Source organism: Copadichromis virginalis, linkage group LG9 (genome assembly GCF_057382275.1).
Source record: "Copadichromis virginalis isolate Kocher_CV1m ecotype Utaka linkage group LG9, C_Virginalis_male_GT1.1, whole genome shotgun sequence".
Lineage (NCBI taxonomy): Eukaryota > Metazoa > Chordata > Actinopteri > Cichliformes > Cichlidae > Copadichromis > Copadichromis virginalis.
Window position 1 is genome coordinate 12,056,385 of NC_140626.1, and position 18,664 is coordinate 12,075,048.

At 41.6% G+C, this 18,664-nt stretch overlaps 2 protein-coding genes across 2 annotated transcripts in view; one reads left to right on the forward strand and one right to left on the reverse strand.

Moving 5' to 3' along the window:
* The window catches only part of arhgap29a (Rho GTPase activating protein 29a), a 33,076-nt gene extending 21,199 nt beyond the window's left edge, over positions 1-11,877 (reverse strand). Inside the window, exons 1-2 of the mRNA XM_085467763.1 lie at positions 11,628-11,877; positions 10,055-10,448 (exon numbers count right to left, since the gene is read on the reverse strand). Of these exons, the coding sequence (XP_085323889.1) occupies positions 10,055-10,322 (268 nt within the window). The 5' untranslated portion in view covers positions 10,323-10,448; positions 11,628-11,877. The remainder of the gene's footprint in view (positions 1-10,054; positions 10,449-11,627) is intronic.
* A 4,541-nt stretch (positions 11,878-16,418) lies between these two features.
* Positions 16,419-18,664, forward strand: part of prkdc (protein kinase, DNA-activated, catalytic subunit) — a 31,382-nt gene continuing 29,136 nt past the window's right edge. Inside the window, exons 1-7 of the mRNA XM_085467766.1 lie at positions 16,419-16,703; positions 17,421-17,497; positions 17,577-17,681; positions 17,856-17,930; positions 18,119-18,227; positions 18,327-18,439; positions 18,564-18,663. Coding sequence (XP_085323892.1) covers positions 16,541-16,703; positions 17,421-17,497; positions 17,577-17,681; positions 17,856-17,930; positions 18,119-18,227; positions 18,327-18,439; positions 18,564-18,663 — 742 coding nt within the window. The 5' untranslated portion in view covers positions 16,419-16,540. The remainder of the gene's footprint in view (positions 16,704-17,420; positions 17,498-17,576; positions 17,682-17,855; positions 17,931-18,118; positions 18,228-18,326; positions 18,440-18,563; position 18,664) is intronic.

Below are 18,664 nucleotides of genomic sequence, written 5' to 3' on the forward strand. Positions count from 1 at the left end.
CTACCACAGTGAGATGGTCGTCCATGCCAACATGCTTGCTCCTTCTATTTTGCCAAAAGCTTCTCCACAGGACCTGGAATCCCATCTTTATCCATAGCAACCATCTTCATCAATCATCAGATGCCATGTGCAGCTCCTTCCAGTGCCGAAGACCTGGTGGGTTTTGAGGGCATAAGCCTCTAGTCTTTTTGTTTCAGCTGCCCAGCTCCACACGAGGCAGCAAAAGGAACCAGTGATGAACTTCTGGCACAACCAGACATCATAATAAGACTCAGTTCTGCCGTACAAAACTTGACAAACGTTGTTTTGTAATGGTCCAGCAACTACTCTGTTATTTTTACTGTTACTTTTAGTATTTTTGAATGTAGATTTTTGCTATTTTTATCCCTGGTGCTAGGGTTTTCCCACAACCTCTTTCTGTCACTATCTTATATGATAAGGGTCAACGTTTACAACAAGTTGCTTCAACCCTTGAGCCCTTAATGGGTCCTGGTCAGTTTAGATCCCATTTATGGACATTATCCTTTGAAAGACAACATACACACAATGGACTAAATCATCCCCACAGAGGCAAGATACCCTATTCATCTACCAAATAACTGGATACCGAATCCTGAAAGCATCAAGCTTGGGGAGACTAAAGGTTTATTAAGGACAAGCCTAAAATCATGAATGCCCACAAGACAGAGGGTCTTCCTTTGCAAAGCTCCATGGGCTTCAATCGTCAATGGCAGCTGTGTGGCCTATTGGAAAAACCTAAATAGAGGCTAATTAGCAAGACATTATGGGTGCATCCACCAGCCCAGCATGACACAGGATAATGTACAGAGACTGATTATTTAACCCCTAAATTGCCTTTCTGGCTGGAACACAAAGAAAGGACTGGTTCCCACTGCAGAGTGCCTTTAAAAAAAACATAATGGCAGAGGTATTGACAGTGCAGCGATGGAAGACGTTTCAATTTGCAAATAGTTGAAGGATTTCTGAACACTGGTAAAAAAATAAACACGCCTCTGGGAAGATCATTCTGTTTTCCCCTGGGAAATCTAAGGACTCTGGAGTGAGGACTTGTTTGAGTACCAAAAACTCCCCATTGTCCCTGGGGCAAATGGCAAACAAGTGGGATTGGTCACCTCATGGGCCTGCTACATGAAGCATTTATGGAACATAAATCACAACAAAGGCTTTCCACAGGAAAGAAGGAGAGGAGTTTGTGCTTATCTTTGTCCAAGTGTGACAGTTAGCAGAGGAAAGATTGTAAGGAGTAGTAGGGGAGGAGTTTTAGTTTGATGGGAGCCAGAAAAAAAAGTGTGTGGGGGGGTTGTGTGTTATTTGGGGTAGTACTCTTACTGGGGATTTGTCCAAAATTTACCCCAGCACCCCACATCCCTGCTTCAGAGGGGGTTATGAGGGAGGGAGTGAGTGAGAGACATTCCTGGGCATAATAAGCCCTGGTGAATGAAGGCTGCAGAGGGATCAGACTCTGATCCTGATGAGAAGGAGGCCGCAGATCAGGAGCTGCTCAGAGGCTGCCAGCAACGCATTGCCAGGTTTTTACTTCATTAGCGTCATGGAAACCCAACATTCCAGCCTCTTGTTTGGGAGCGCGGACGGGAGTTGCGGGAGCGAGGAGTGGAGGGGGATCCATAATGAAAACATTGTCAGATCGCTCACCACTGAGATGACACGTCAACACCAAAACACTGTGGAGCAGATGCTCTCTTGACACCTTCACGTGATGGACTTCAAGATTTAACATTAAGTTTAGGATGCATACTTCCATTTGATAAGATTCATGATTGGTTTAGGCTACGTAGTATGCAGGAAAGACATGTGGCACATCAGTGAAGCAGTGACGTGCACAGGAATTATTTGCCCGAGTTGTGTCTGTTTGGTTCTCAGAACAAAAAAGGATTTAAAACAAACAAACAAAAGACAAAAAAACATATTAAACTTAGACTAAATAAAAAAAATAAACCTTCTACTTCACGTTACCCACAATAAAAGAATAACCATATAATAAAACTAGCCACTTTTGTTGCAACCCCAACGTCTTTGCTTGATGTGTACCACATGCCAGCTTTCACTTTTTGGGCCTTCAATGATTCGACTCTTTGAGGCACAAAACTTCCACTTGGGTCTGACACAATATGACTTGGCAACATTCCTTTTGCTGCGACCCTAGCTATGCTCATTCATGCATTGCAAATCATGGGAGCAATGTATTATTTATGCTTCAAAACATTTGAGAGGACAGAGGCTGCGCATTGCCACAAAACGAGTGTGAAATCGCTAAACGTGTCACGACCGGGTCTGCGCCGCTCCGATCAGATGGAAGCAGCTCAAGGCAGAGGGGGCTAAATAATATGTTGGACAGGCAACCCATGACTAATGTCAATCAAAACCACTCCATGTGTCCCATTGAATAAGACCGCAGCAGGACATTCCTTTGACTCACCCCCTAAATAACCAGCTGGCACTTTGGAGTGGCAGTAACTTGAGCATTCATCAAAAGCTACGGTAAGATTTGCTAAGCATAGTTTGACCCTTAGGTCTAATAATCAATCACTGTCTGACTCAATAACCTTTTTATTGTAAAGGAGTCATATTTAATTGGCAAGAGTGAAATGCCACTTTCTACCACCTCTCTCACTTACAGGCAAAAACGACCTCACCACCATTTCAAACTATTTGCGCAACTATAAGGCAATCCTGCGAAATAGGTCCACTTAACCTTTAACACTCTGCCAGGTCACTGCAATGGGTGGCCTATAGATCCCCTCGATATCCCCCCTCCCCATCAAACTTCCTGTGGTCAACGGCCGTGTTCCACCTCTGTCGACAGACCACCGGCAGCCTGCTCTGTGGATTAGCAGATTACACTCAGCTGGTTAAAAAAGGCAGGGGAACATCGCCTACGTTTCTATGCTCATGCCAAACCATTCCCTGTTGCTTTACCTTTGAAGCCATTTTCCCATGGCTGCATGCACAAAGAGCTGTCATTCAAGAGAAGAAAAAAAAATACCCTTAGGCTAGACACGCAGCACCTTCTACCCAGGTAGGGGGCTTTTTTTGTTCCCACTCTGCTGGGAATTGCCTTTTTCAAGCTTGTTAGCAGTTAAAAAAAATAATTAAGAAAACGTGCCATCATGTTAACAGAGAGAAGAACAAGCTATAACCATATTAATAACAATTACAAAAATCCAATAACATGTTAAGACAGGTGAAAAATCCCAAGATGTGTTTCTCTAATGACACATTTACCCATCAGATATTTCCCTCTTTAATCCTTTGAATAGAAATGAGATGCCCAGTAGAGTGAAGAATTTGTTTTCATCCTCTTTCATTTCTATTTGGAGCCGTCTGTCACAGACGAAAGACAGGCGACCTTTCTCTCTAGATATCCCCCCAGATCACCACCCTGCCGCTGTCGCCCACTGTGGACGCAAAGCCCTGAAGGCTGGCATTCCAACTATGCTTTTTTTTTTTTTAAAGAGAAACTTCAAATACCCCCACAGTGCAACCTCTAGTTTGCAGCCAAGCAGGCCAGGCATTAGACTGAAGAGAGTACGGGCAAAGGAAAATCTGCAGGACAGAGTTGGGAGAGCTGTCCAACAAGTGCACAGATGGGCCCCTTTAGTACACCTGTCAAGGGGCAGAATTGGGTGGTGAGGAGGCTGAGGTTGGGGGCAAACACTGCACTGAGAACAAGAGCACACTGTTTAGCTTTACTAGCATTCTAATCCTGGGAGAATGGGCTTTGTGGGCTAAAAAGCTTTAAAAAGACCCTCAAAACACAGTTACTTTCATAACTGTCAAGGCATTTAATTGACTGAAACAGTACATTTCAGTCAATAAAAAACATTCAAGAATTCCACGTTTTGTGAACTTAGCACGCTGCAAAGGGTCGACTTCAGGGACATTCATTGCTTTGTATAGTTCCAACTTGAACTACACCGAATATAAAAAAGGAATCTGGGAAAACCATACCAAGCATTTTAACTGAGCACATTGCACTGTTTTGTTTCTTGCAATTAACAGCGTGAGCAGACTCAGAACGTGCACAGGAGCGAAGGCATTCTGGGCTCTAGAGCCAGTGCTAATCTGCCACTCTTCTGTAAAAGCTTTCAAAGTTATGAACCAAGGAGTTTTCTCTTATATTAGTCATGACCTATTTCTGTTCTATCAAATGACTGGGAAGGTAATGGTTTAATTTTTGTGCTTATAATTCAATGAATGCACTCCCATCAGCTTTGTTGGCAGGTACCAACAGAGCTATGAGCTGTAAACAGCGTGGGGTTGGTCCAGTCGCATGCAAGCATGCACCAAGGTTAGGGTTAGCCCTGCGACAGACCAGCAACCTGTCCAAGGTGTACCCCACCTGAGATAGGCTCCAGCCCCCTGCAACCCTGAACTGGATGAGCACCATCATGCACCGTCAGCATTAATTTGGATATCCCCGTTTAATGGATGAATAATTTGCACCATAGAGTCTTGATGTCATTGCATAGTCTCAGTAAATCTTCAGCCTTCAAGTTTAATTAAAAGAGGCAAAAGAAAGTCTTACACAGACAAAGAGTCCTTTAATAAATCTATTATCTGTATTCTGAGTAATATTAATAAGAATAACATGACACTGCTATATGCCTGTTTTTCACACACATAGAAAACATCTTCAGTATCCATTTTTTATATGGGCAAAAACCTTCTACTCTATATATGAAAGAATACCCAAGGGCTGATTCTCTCAAGCACATTCCCGCTTCAGCTCCCACAGTCTATCTAAACCTCTCGTGCCCAGTGTGGGAATCCTGGAGCTTTATCTCGGTGTGTGGCAGACATCGACAGCCTCCTGGAACAAAGCTGCTCCCACAACAACAGTGCCCATAAGTGTAAATCTTTCTGGAGTGTACGAAGGAGAGGGATACGCACAGAGAGGGAGCTTCCTAGGGTTCCAACTTGAAAACAACTTACAAATCTTCAAGTCATGTTGGACTATCAAACTCAACAAGTCTGCATGGCTTTGCCACCTGTATACAGCCTGCCTTCAGTGTACACATTGTTGTTGCCAAAAGATAGATAGTCAGCTCAGTGCGCTCTGTACAGGGTGCATCATTACATGTTTTGTTCCCCCAGTCAGAGAGGATAAATTGACCTGCCATATGTCACAAGACTCTGTACTTTAATCCTAGGGAGGGAGGGAGAACAATCCAAAAATCTATCCAACTCTAGCCCATCAACTAATACCAAGACAATAGCTGTGCTTTTAAACAAGGATCCCCCAGAACAATTAAGCTAATGTAATAAATCCAGTTAGGAGGCTTAATTTACAAGATAAGTGTCCAGCATGATTAAATCGAGATCCCAGGAATCCCAAACCTTGCATGTAAGTACATATTGGGGAGACTTATTATCTTGTGCTCAGGATAATTTACAGCAACTTTAAATACAGGCACAGTAAAAGAACCATAAAAGGAACTTTTTGGAGGCAAGAAGAAGCTTGCATGCATTACAGTGGATCCCAGACCCAGAGGGAGAGACTGTCTAAACACAGCATAGCTGCGGCCATTAAGAAAGTCTGGAACGGTTAGTGAAAAGTACAAGAAGGGCTAATTTTAGGCTGGTATTTCACAAGCGGTGATTTGGAATACAAATTACGAAAATAGCATTAGGGCTTTCTCTGAGGACCCAGATCAGAATCACTTTCCCACAGAGCCTTTTCAGCATGGCAGGATATTCAGCCGGCTTTCAAAAAAAAGACACAAAAATAAAAAGACGGGCACTTACGTTATGACATGTGGGAAAATATTTTCACTTCAAAAAAATTTCAAAAAAAGTCCAAAACGCCAATATGCAACTTGCTAAACTTACATTACCCATGAATGAACCAGCTGAACCAATTTCTTTTTTCAAGGTACAGGATGCCGTTACACATTACTCAACACCTGCAGGTCACTTTTAGAAGCCACCTGTTAATCATTAAAATCCAGAACAACACAATCTAAACCTCTGAAAACCCACACTGATTAACAGAGGACACCTACCACTCAAAGGCTGAATTAAAGAGGGCAGCCATACGAGTCATCCATTCCCCCTGACAGATCATAACCGTGACAAATGATGACGAAGCTGTAATAAAACCCAGTTTTTATGTACGTGTACTGCACCGCAGGCATTTCCAGAAAGAATGATGGGGACTGTGCAATATTTGACAATCACAGAGCTGCTGAGGCCACGGGCTTTGGACACATCAGCATTCACGTGCTGCACTGAAATCTCACTTCATTTATAATGCATGATTAAAGACTTGGCTTTAAACCCCATTGTGGCCCACTTTGTCAGCATGTAATTCAAGAGATTCGCTAAACAAGTGTGTGTGGTTTGTTCTACAGCAATGTAGGGTACATGTAACATGAGTGTAGGACACACACAATGAACTAAGCAGTGGATGCAGATCTGAGTTTAAGATTTTCTATGTGAAGTTGCGTGTTTATAGTAGTCACAATATATCAGCAGTCCACAAAAGCAGTCCATAGAAAAATACAGGGTGTCAAATTAAGGCAGAAACAGGGAACAGATATTTGACCGACAGGGAAACGCCCTGACACCGATGCAGGGAATATATGAAACACCGCATCAGCTGCTGTTAATGCCTTGTTACAGCATGCTAATCTGGTTAAAACTGTTCTGTTCAAAGACTGACCAGACAACTAGAAAAGCATCAGAATTACACGATTTACTCACTGTGCTCGGGTCTTTTCCCTGGTTTTTCTTATTCATCTCCTCCCTGAAAAGCCCTGCTGGTTTTACACAGCAACAGCACAACTACATTGAAAAAGCTCAAATCAAAGCTGTCTGTATGCAGACGGACTGCTTGTTTAGTCTGCCACCATCTTTAAATTCAACGGATTTGTAAAGTAGTTAAGCCGACAGCAGCTGTCCACATCTCTCATTCTATCAGCAACACCTGCGATGTGCAGGAATGAGGCTAAATTGAACATTTTAAAGCTTTTGTTGCTATTTAGCTTCTACATAAAATATAAGTCCATTAACAAACCATATTATAGTCTTAAATATTACACTAACCGGCTTTATTATGGTTGAGTGAAAACACAAAACTGGGCCAGTAAATGTCTGAATGACCTACACTGAATGGTTTGCTTAGTGTTGCAGTTTTCCTTATTGCGCAGCTGACACATGAAATTGGCCACGATCCTCCTCGGTACTCACAACAACAGCGATGGCACACCTATCGTATCAGGACAGGCACTCCCTCACCTCTAAAATAGACGATGAGAAGTGACAGTCTGTTGCTTGGAGTTTGTTATTTGTTGTAAGAAGACACATTAGGGGCTAAATAGTTGCTTGACAAATCATATGATGGAAAGACTCTACTTACAGCTGTACGCAAATGCCATGAGGGCAAACTCCACAGCTCATCTGCAAAACAATATGTCAAAATAACAATCCCCTCCATCCAATTACTAACAAGTCTTTCACAAGCAACCACTGGACAAAGTCACGCCCCCAAAAGTATCTGTCACACTGTGAATATGACATGTTGTCAACATTGACCCAACAGCAATCCAGGAGGATAAACAGATTTCTCTTAGCAAAAGACAATTCAGACATGCGTCACTGACCCACAACTCAAGAGGCACTAAGTACTAATCACCATTTAAGGTTGATGTGCATTGCCAGAAAAATAAAACACAGGCTGAGAAAAGCCCCTGTGGGATCAGTCCTGCGGTCAGCAGCTATTCTGGACTTGGGAAAGAATCGTTTCTGCAAAAAGTTGCCAGTTAGCAGAAGCATGATAGTCTGGAGATGCCTCCTGGGACAATGAGTGTCAGACTCACATCAGTGACTGTGAATACAGGCAGTGTTACAGGCTACAGGGGCTCTGAGCTGACTGTCGCTCGTCACTCTGTGTCGTTAAAAAAAAAAGGAGGGTTCCCTCCAGTTTCAGCAAGCGCTGGGGGTAATGAGAGGTTGCCTCTATTGTGAAGCACCACAGAAACAATATGGCCATAAATTTTGGGGGTGGGGTGGGAGGAGGCCTTGGGGTGTTAAATCAAACCCAATCCGAGCACAAGTCAGCGACTTCCAACAATCTGTTAGCGCACTCCCTTAATGCCCTGAAGCCCTAAACCTTAACAATGACACGACAAGCAAAAACCACCCTGATACAATCAAGATAAAGACTTATTTCCTGAATCAGTACATATTGCCAAGTTTGGTAGCCTCTCTGTAAGACCCTGCCCCGTGCTTGCATGGGTTCACGATGTAACAATCAGCCTTTAAACATTACTTCTAACTCTACCTTTTGCTTGAGCCGCGATCGACTTTTTTGCCACTTCCCCCAGTAGCGGGCAGATCCATTTTCTGCATCGTAATCTGCCCCGTTTTCCCCAAATCTGCCCTTTCCTGTACTTAGCCAAAATAAGCCTTTCAATGGGGATACTCACAAGCTTTGCAATCACGTGTTGGGATCTCAACGACTACACTGGCATGACGGAGCCTGTGCTTACTAGACCTGTAAATGATGTGCAGTTACATAGGCAACGACTGTAATTAGCATTAGGAGACAAACAGAGATTACAAACCGGTTTCTTAACCCCAGTAACCAAAGGCAAAAATATCTACAATGACAGCTATGCAACCGTGATCCACAGCGAGAACCTGCGCTAGCACTCTATGTATTGACTTTGATATATTAAATCTGCTATTAAACTAAATGAAAACACAACTGTCTGTTGATTACACTCGACCAAGTCGTCAATCATAGAAAATGTGACGCGGTAAAGGCTTCAAGGTATATTTCCTAAATAAAGTCTCCTCCTGCCCCCATAAAACTGGAGACGTCAGTCGCTCGCACATGATGATTTACTGCTTTGATCTGCGGCGTGCTGACGGGTCGCTGAAAAGTCTCTCAAGCTGCCCAGCCGGGTCAAGCACCTTTGCTGACCTTTGCTGAAAAAAAACCCAAAAAAAACCACTGGGATTCCTTTTTCCTAAAGCTTGAGTGTCATGGCAGTGCTAATGGGGGGAAAAGGGGACAGCCCCACCACCATATGTACCTTGACCTCATCTTAATAAGACCTGGGGATTAACAAATCTGGGTCTCATCCAAAAGCTAATGCACAACGTACCAAAGCAGGAATGGCGTAAACCTCAGTCCAGACCTTACTTCCCTGTAGATTGGTAACTGTCTAAAGGAAACGCATTAATAACTGGCTTAGTATTCCATCTAAATTCCTTACTGTCAGTATAGCCCAGCTGGAATGCTGCTGCTGTTGTTTTGGGGGGGGGGGGTTTGTATCACGTTTAAAACAGATCAGAGCGGCGCCAACTTTTTATTCAATTCTCACTGTGTATTTTGTCTGAGACCAATTAAGACACATTATTTTCTACTTTACAGGAAAGATAAGAGCCGTAGTGAAAGTGAGATAAGGCAGGTTCACTGACTGTGCAGTCAAGGCCGGGACATGACAAAAACAGGTAAATAGGGTCCGGACTGTGTCCTCTGCGGTGACAGCAAAAGTATGTGCACAAGAGCGGACCGGCAGCTACATTCAGCAATAAATCGCCGTTCCAACACTACTCAGCACTTCTGTGTCGTGAGAAGCCCGGCGTTTAAAGACCAATCAAGTGTTTTGGTTTTTTTATGACTGAAACAGAATAATAAAAAAGCAGAGGAGGTGTGCAGTGTTTAGTTAAGAAACAGGCAAACATTGCTAATACATGGAAGTACTCATTGGTGTAATTTGTTGAAAAAGCCCACATCCACAGCAGGCACACTGTTGTGGAAACAAACCACTCACAGTTACCCCCAAAGACACTCTCATAACAGCAGAAAGAGTCCAGATTAAGCGAGCCTTCTGATGCGTGTACACCTAATATGGTAACTAATGTGGTAATAATAACTGAACTGTTCGTTATTATCTATTGTTTAGTCAGGAGAGTGTTTGTGTCACTTTTAATCAGCTGTAGATTTTTTTAAAGGTGGTGGCACATGTGCCGTGATGATTGCATTCTCTTGTTTCTAACATACCTTTGGAGTTGAACACCTCTTTGAGTTGCAGAAGCACGTCAGCAAACTTGCGCACGTCGCTGACCAGCTGCATGATGTAGTTTGGGTCGGAGGCGAGGACATCCGGGTTGTCCAAGCTCACCGAACCGCTCTTGGAGGCTCTGGCAGGTCCTGCTGAACTCATGCTGGAGCTGGAGAGTCGGGAAATACCCAGAGAGAGTTTGGTTCCACCACCACCACCACCGCCCGATCCTCCGCCAGAACTTTGGCGCAGCATGGCAGCAAGCATGCCTTTATGGTCCAGTGGCCCTCGGGCCTGATGCCTGGTGTCCTTCAGATCAGCTCTGTTCTCAAACTAAAAACAGCACCCCAGCAGGGATGAAGAGCACTCCACAGAGAGAGAAGGTGTCTAATCCTGAAACATGAAATTACAATAAGATGACATTACAAAGCTTTTCCACAACTTCAATACAACCACATGTGAAATCAGAGAGGACATAAACTTTTAACAGCAACATGTACAACAAGACTATTTTTCATCCAGCTTTGCCACTGCTAGAAATCTTTTACTGATAATCAGCATACTCAGAAATCATATCGGGCATTTGTTGATACTCAACAGGTGGATTTTCCACGTTTTCTATGGCACTGGCAATCGTGACAGTCTGCAGTGAGCATGAAATGGTCAATATGTACAGTTCGCAAGCAGTGTGGTGCTTTGAACAATGTGGAAAACTGCTGTGATGTGAATTCATCGAAATAATCTGCATTTTCACGCAGTAATTATTTAATTTACAACATTTACAGCACAGAACATAATGTGACAGAGACCACCAAACTACAGATTACTACTGCTATTACTACAATGTACTGACTAGTGTAGCGTTTCTGCACGTTTGGCGCATTACCACATTCAACACAGCAGTCATGAAATGTTAACGTTCAAATCTGTAGCTATAATGTTATATACAGCCCTGTGTATAGTGTTATGAATCTAAAAGGGGGGGGGGGGGGGGGGTGATCATCGTGTGTACATTTAAGCCGCTACTCAAGTCAGAGTGGCCCCATCACGTCTACACGCAGATCAAGAACAGCATGACGTTTCAAGTTAATTTTAAACAGCGGGGCGATTTTTGACTTGTTGCTAACTCAAATAAAGGTCAGATTTAATCCTCGTTAAAGTCAGTGAAACATTATGACAGAGTGGGTGATTCGGCGTCCATAAATCTAAACTAGCAACACTCTGATCATAAAATATCATCTTTTGCTGCCTTCTCCGAGCCAGCCCGCGGCCACCATTTGAGTTTAGCTGAGCAGAATGACTGGAAGAGAAAAGTGAAGTTCAGCATAAACTCATTCATCTTTCGTGGTAAAGAGACTTTGTGTTTGTGTCGTAAAGTTCGTTATCCAACAATAAAGTAAAAAAAAGATAAGCACGAAGTTCGCGTGGATCTAAATAAAAGAACTGCGACTTAACCCGCACTTTTTATTCACTTCTCTATCCTATTTTGTTAGCTTGAAGCATTTACCAGCACACATATTCTACAGTAGAAACTCAAAAAAAAGTTCTAATCTATCAAATAAAATCACATACCTGCCGTTAAGTCCTGAAACATTGCAGCCCGAAAAATCCTGAAGCGAAAAAGTGTCCGATGGGCAGCATTAAAAACACATAAATTAATCCACAGACACCGCTCTGTCCTTATCTTCACAGCTGTGTCCCAAACCCTCCGGTGTCCGCCTCAGCCCCTCCGTGTTCCGTCAGCTCTTCTCTCCATGTGATGTAAACTGGAGCTCGGTTAGGGTGTGTGTGTGTGACCTCACTGGCATTTTTGTGGTCTCTCCCTTAACAACAGGTGTCTGGAGTTTTAAAGTGAAAAGCACACCAAACTAGAAGGCTGAACCTTCCGGTCATTCCTTTCAAAATAAAGGCGTAACTTCAAACACCATATGTTCTATTCTTGTTTTATAAAAACTGCCACCGCTAGGGGCGCTGTGATGCCGGACGGGGAGGTCTATTTAATGAGTGACTTCACCTGACTCAGGCTCAGGTGCTGCGCTGAATTTTTGCTTCTATTTTTATCAGAAAGCCTTGGGAAGAAGTAAGTTAAGTATTAAATTGAAGGTAAACAGTGTATAAATGAAACTTTTTTACCAGTGATGTGATGACTTTAAATGATAAATAGTTTGGACATTATGATAACAGTATGGTGATTTTAACATCATGATCACTTTGCGGTTACAAAACATGTAACAAGGTGCCTGGTGCTAAGCTCTCAGAAAAGCAAGAGTGATTAAACCTTTATTCTGAAAATAAAACTATCTATTCCAACCGATTTGACATTTTCTGACAAAACTATTTTTGAAATGCCATTCATAGGTCACTGGTTCTAAAATAAAGTAAACACTGAGTATAGGTTAATTGACTCCTTTGCTGATTACTGTATATGGTGTATATACAGGCATGCATGCAGGCAGCAAAGATTTCACTGACTTCGCCTGGATTGCTTATGTAAATGTACTTCTACAGCAAATCTGTATGGCAGACACATTCGGTTTGCACTAGTTTCCCATTTGCAATTTGTTTTTCTTGGATCAGGACGTTTTTTGGACATGGGACATTCCTTTGGGAAAGGCACACCACTCTGTGTCCTTTTAAAGGAGAAGAATGAGTGGGAACTGTGCTTGCAGGACACGGACAAGCTTTCTAAACTAATGCCTGGTGACTTTTAAAATCAGTACCCAGATGATAATAATTATATATTTAAAAGTAATAACTGTTTGCCTTTTTTGGAGGGGGGGGGGGGGGGGGTTAGTACAGCCTACCCATAAGGTCGATTGTCCCCATGAACTTGATAGTTGTTTAGATCTAATGACTCTGAATAGAAATGGGGCTGTTGGTGGATACATTTTGATTTTTACAAACTGCTCTTAGGTGCTGAGTCATTTGCGTCATGGATACTTGTTTTGCCCTCATGAGATTTCCTACAAGGACAAATAATCATAGATCTCTAGATGAACATCCCTGGAAAATCTTTACACATCAAGTCAGCTATCTGACAATATAAAGTAAGCCCTGCTTTTATTTCCCACAAACCAAACATTACTTTCATCTGTTAATCAAACGTTCTTACTTTGGATGTGAGTACGTTTCCGATGTATACAGTAAAACGGGACAGGAGGAAAAAAAAGCATATCAGCACTGAAAATATCCTTCGCTTGCGACCTCAGTTATATATTACATATGACTGAATGAATTACTGTACTTGTGCTTGCAGCGGGATGCCGATTGGTCTACCAAATGGTCCTGAGAGTCATTGCCTTTTTTCACACCTTGGCTCAGGTGATGTCTCAGATGATAAATAACAGGTCAACAACCCTCAAGTCCACTCCCAAGGGGGACAAGGGGACTTGTGTGTTGGTCCATATTCAATAAATCTGAATTTGTCGTGGGGAAATACAACAGTTGGGGTTTAGAAGAGCCACAATACTGTGAAATCAGTCTGTGTTTGGCTGCATGTGTATGGATGTGAGTCTCCTGTGTTACGTGGTATGACATACAATAAAAGTAATACAGTAACAGCCCAGGTCTGAGTGTCAATACTGTATGTGTGTTAAAGAATAAAAAGCTTCAAATTACAGCATTGATTGTTTAAATAATGCTTATTGATACTCAGTGGCCATAAAGAAGGGCTCGACCCAACCCTCTTTCATCCTGTCACTCGTATCAATGAGTGCTAAAGATAAGGAACAAAATAAGCTCTTAGCTTTTTTTAATCTCTTGACACAAATGTAATGTGAGCACATGTGACTGACCAGGTTAGACGTCTATAGTGAGCCTTCAGGCTGACACAGACACTTTGATAATAACAGGGTCACCAGTGTGGGTTCCTGCTCTCCTCACTATGAAACACTCTCACATTGTCTGTGGTTCATTTTTCACTCTGGTTATGGTCTATATAACTAAGCAGGTGTTGACGCGTCAACAGTAAGTCAGTTACTGAGTGACGGTCATACTGGCTGGATGGATGCAGAGTGCAGTGTTAATGCCGTCGCTCAGCTGGTCAGTAGCAGAATTCTTAGGAAACTAATCTGACAGAGGTTGAATGATATTCTGATGCTGTGCAGTGGACTGAACTTTAAAACATTTTTCTTACTGTTTCACTTGTTTTAAGCTCCCCGTCAGTAGATGATTGAAAAATCAGTTTCTCAGGTCACTCTCTATCGCACTGGGATATAGAGCATTGCCTAGGGCCAATCACAAACCACAAGACCCACAGAGCCTTTGAGACAGTCAGGCACAATGTGACCTCTGTGGCCCATAACAATATCAAACATCAGCTTCAAAAAAAGAAAGAGAAACCCCACCCTCGTGTCTCAAAAATGTGGAATGTTGCCACTTAAGCTAGTTGTTTTATGAGCCTTTTGCCAACACACACACACACACACACACACACACACACACACACACACACACACACACACACACACACTACTGATGGGTGTAATATCATTGGTATTCACTGCCCTCTAGTGGTGAAATTGAGGATCCCATTTAAATCCTGTGATACTTCTGCTAAATACTTTTACATGACATTTACCAGAATACATAATCATGATCAATATTTGTTCTCTGGTACACATATTTACTGAGTAAGTGTTTTTAATGTAAATTTGAGATATTTTCAATGCTAATTATTTATATTATAAACTCTGTACAGTCAGAACTGATTTCTTTAGAGGTATCATTCTTGATGTTGTCTGTCCACTTTTGATTTTCCCTCTACATTTCACCTTTAAAAACTATTTACTTTTACTTTTCCTTGCTTGGTATCATTCTTTTCAGCACAACCTCACGTGTCTGAATTTACAGTCAAGTTTTACATTTTGACTTACTGTATTAATGCAATCAATAACATGCCACACAAATTATTTGTGCCACTTCAAAAAATTATTTGTCCCCTTTAAAGGAGAACATCACAGCCTGATACCTGCAGGTCTGACAGCAGCAGGTGTATCACTGCTCCTGTTTCTATCTGGAGACAGCAGTCACCTCATTGTTCTGGCACACAACACTAAACTATCCACAACACTACACACTAACTACACAAGACAACACATTCACTACACACTCCAAACACGGCAAACGTCACAAATCTCTCACGTCTCAAAACTCGCTCTCTCTCTTTTTCTGCTGTCTTTCTTTCTTTCTGTCTCTCTCTCTCGCAGTCACTCCTAAAACCTCCCTCTCTTCCTAAACTACCAAATGTCATGTTGCCATATAATTTTTTGATTGGTCGACATGGTGCATTTTTCCACCAACACAAACGGGCAGTTATTTGTTTTGTTTTTTGGGGGTCATAAGCAGAGAGTGCTTGCTAGCGCTGTCCTTAGACAGTAAACCTACGAAACTGCTGCTGCTACTACTGCACATTCACCCAGTGTATATACACTATATGTCTGTATATATATAATGTTCTTCCTCTACACCCCCCCCCCCCAATTTTTGCACATGTCGAGGAGCGTGTCAGGCTACATTTCACTGTGTGTTATACTTGTATAACTATGCATGTGACAAATAAAGAACCTTGAACTTGAACTTGAAACTATTGAGGAGAAAACACGCCTACGTGGCCTATCAACACAATTTAAAAACTGGTATATATCACCTTGTTGCTTTGTCATCTTAAAGTGGTCATGTGCTTGGCTTACCACGACTACTTTATTCTTCCTCAGTCAAACTGCAGCAGTCATGCGAATGTTTGACTGAGGTCTGTGGATATAAGAATATAGGTTAATAAGTTAAGAATATAAGTTAATTTTCCTGAAATGTATGTCTCTGTTTTCTGTCTAGTCCAAAGCAAACAGAACAGCATTAAAAAATGTTTAAAAAAAGTATTTCAAGATAAATTCTTTACTAGTTAATTATGTAAAGCATATTGTGACCACTAGAGGTCAGTGTTTCGCGTATGACGTAGCGTTAAAGCAGACACAATAATATCGGTACGTTTCCGGTAATTACCTCAAAGTAAACCCTAAGTAACGATTAAACGCATTAATTCCAAGGTAGATATAAATAGAAAATAAAAATAGAAAAAAGAATAGATTTATACTTTTGTCGCTTTTCTAATATGCAAATATTTGTAGTGTTTGATCCGGTAGAGACCTTCAAAATAAATCTTACAAAATTAAAATTTCACAAGTAGATAAATGAAACTACAGTGAAATTCTTCTCGAAATAGTAACGTCTGTTTACAGTGTAATATTACCCCTGTCACTTTATAGGCATTAAATATACACTCGGGGCCTTTATTTTGAAACACACGCAGCTTACATGCTATTGTGATTCTTCCTGATGCGAAGGATTTGGGACTGAATGGCTGTGTGCTGACAGTCTGAAATGTTCAGTGTTTAGCTAGTTAGAAGAACACGTGTTCTCTGTTTGCGGGCTTACCAGATAAATCCACATCTATTTTGCTAATGCTAGCTTAAGCCATCACTCCAGCTATGTCTTCCCACAGCAGCGCTGCAGGAGGAATCCAAGGGCTGCTTCTGAAACTTCACGAATCACTTTCGGACGAAGACACTAGAGCGGCAGCTTTAAAATCTCACGATATTATCGGTGATCTGGTACAGGAGTGCATGGTAACAGCAACCGAGAATGAACTCGGTAAGACAAAAACTCCATTAAACGCTCGCTTTACTGTCCGTCCCAACCTCCCTTAACAATACGGCAATTTTATCTTTCTGGGGCTTCTGTTGCAGATCATCGTCAAATCTATTGAAAGATAAGGGTTTTGGGTTTTTTTTTAGATGGTACTGATGTGTTCGTCGTGCAGACAATATTCATTAGTAACATCGATAACTTTTTTTAATCAATCAATTTGATGCAAGCTCTTCCGCCAAAACTGGTGGGAGGTAACGTTCAGTCGAAACACAACAAAGAAGAACACACGTGATTCTTTGATGATAAGGAAAGTTTCAAGGTGCATTACAGCTTAAATGCAAATATTTATTGTTGAAGAAATAATAGTAATAACGGTTTTAAATGTTATAAAAGCACAAAAAATCAGTAGTTTTGCAGCACAGATCAGAAGTCTGCAGGATGTCGATGCAACCACAGATTCCCTCCATTGCTCTTTATTCCTCAGGGGGGGCTTTAACTCTTTTGTTCCAACAGTACACAACACAGATCGCTAATATTACTAGAAAACAAGCGCAATGTTAAACCCTGGTCATCTGTCAGCATCCTACCAAAGTTTAACAACCATGTTTGTCCCAGTACCTGCTCTGTTGGTCTGTAGCAGAACATTTAAAATTGCACAGATGAAAAAAGTACTAAGATTTCTTAATCCGTCTTTTTTTTTATCTTTTTTATGGCATCCAGCACTGCAGACATCTTTATTGTTCTCGGAAGACTATGGGTTGCTTACCTTCCTCAAGAAGTCCCTGGCTTTGGATGAGGTGGGTTTCTCGAACTATAGTAAACAACTATGTAAGTAAGTGTTAAGTTCTCCTGTTGGCTGATATATCTGTTTTCCAGCTGCGGGACACTCGGATTGAAATCCTGTTTTTTTTGGAGAAGTTCTTGGACAAAGTCTCACCAACGCTCAAAGGTTGGGAAAAGACTTACGCCACTGACATAAGAGTAAGTATTCTTTTCCATTATTTATTTATTTTTTTTACATGTCTTTATTGTGTGTTACATGGTAAAGACAGGCCTGTGACCGGTGAGAGGACAGGTATAACTACATCAGCACTGTTACTAGTACAGATTTGCTTTTATATGTGTAAATGTTTTGGTAATTCTGTGCCTTTTAAGGACACATGCATCATCGTGTACACAAAAGACAAAGGAGCCAAATGCAGGACCCCAGTGCTGGAGCTCCTTATTAAGGTTGGTTTCTAGTTAGACTCCAGGAACTGCCCTCAGACCTGAGGAAGAGATCCATTAAAAACAGATTTTTAAATTCCTGTGATCTTGCAATGTTTGTTCTTTAATGGACTTTAGAATTTAAAAGATTTAAAACTGGACTTTTACTTTTGTTCTTCTTAAAGATCATCCTTGTTAATGTGTCTCATTAGGTTCTCCAAACTACAAAGGCTTCCAGTGTTGCTGCAAACTTTAGAATCACAAAAATATTTGACAAATATTACAGCGAGCTGTGTGAGAAGAGCAGACTGCCAGATTCAGGCGAGTGCCACTTTAATAAAAAAAAAGGAAGTAAAAAAGATGAAAAGGGTTTCGATTAATTTATTCATTTATGATTATTATTTGTTACCTTTTTTATAGTCCTTGGAAAAGTCTATGAGTTGCTGGGAGTTCTTGCAGAAGTTCATCCCAGTGAGATGGTCAACAGCTCAGACAAACTCTACAGGGCTTACCTAGGAGAACTGAAAGATCAGGTACGGAGCATTCATACAGAAGAATGATGGAAAAGTTGTGATTAACTAAAGGCTAAAAGAAAACAAAAAAAAACTGTTTGATGAGCATGACAGCACCAGCTGGTTTCATCTTTGTTTTTTGCAGATGACCTCTTCAACAAAGGAACCCAAGCTTTTAGTGGTTGCTGGATGTCTGAGAGGAATCACTGCTCTAATGGTCAACTTCACTAAAACCATGGAAGAAGG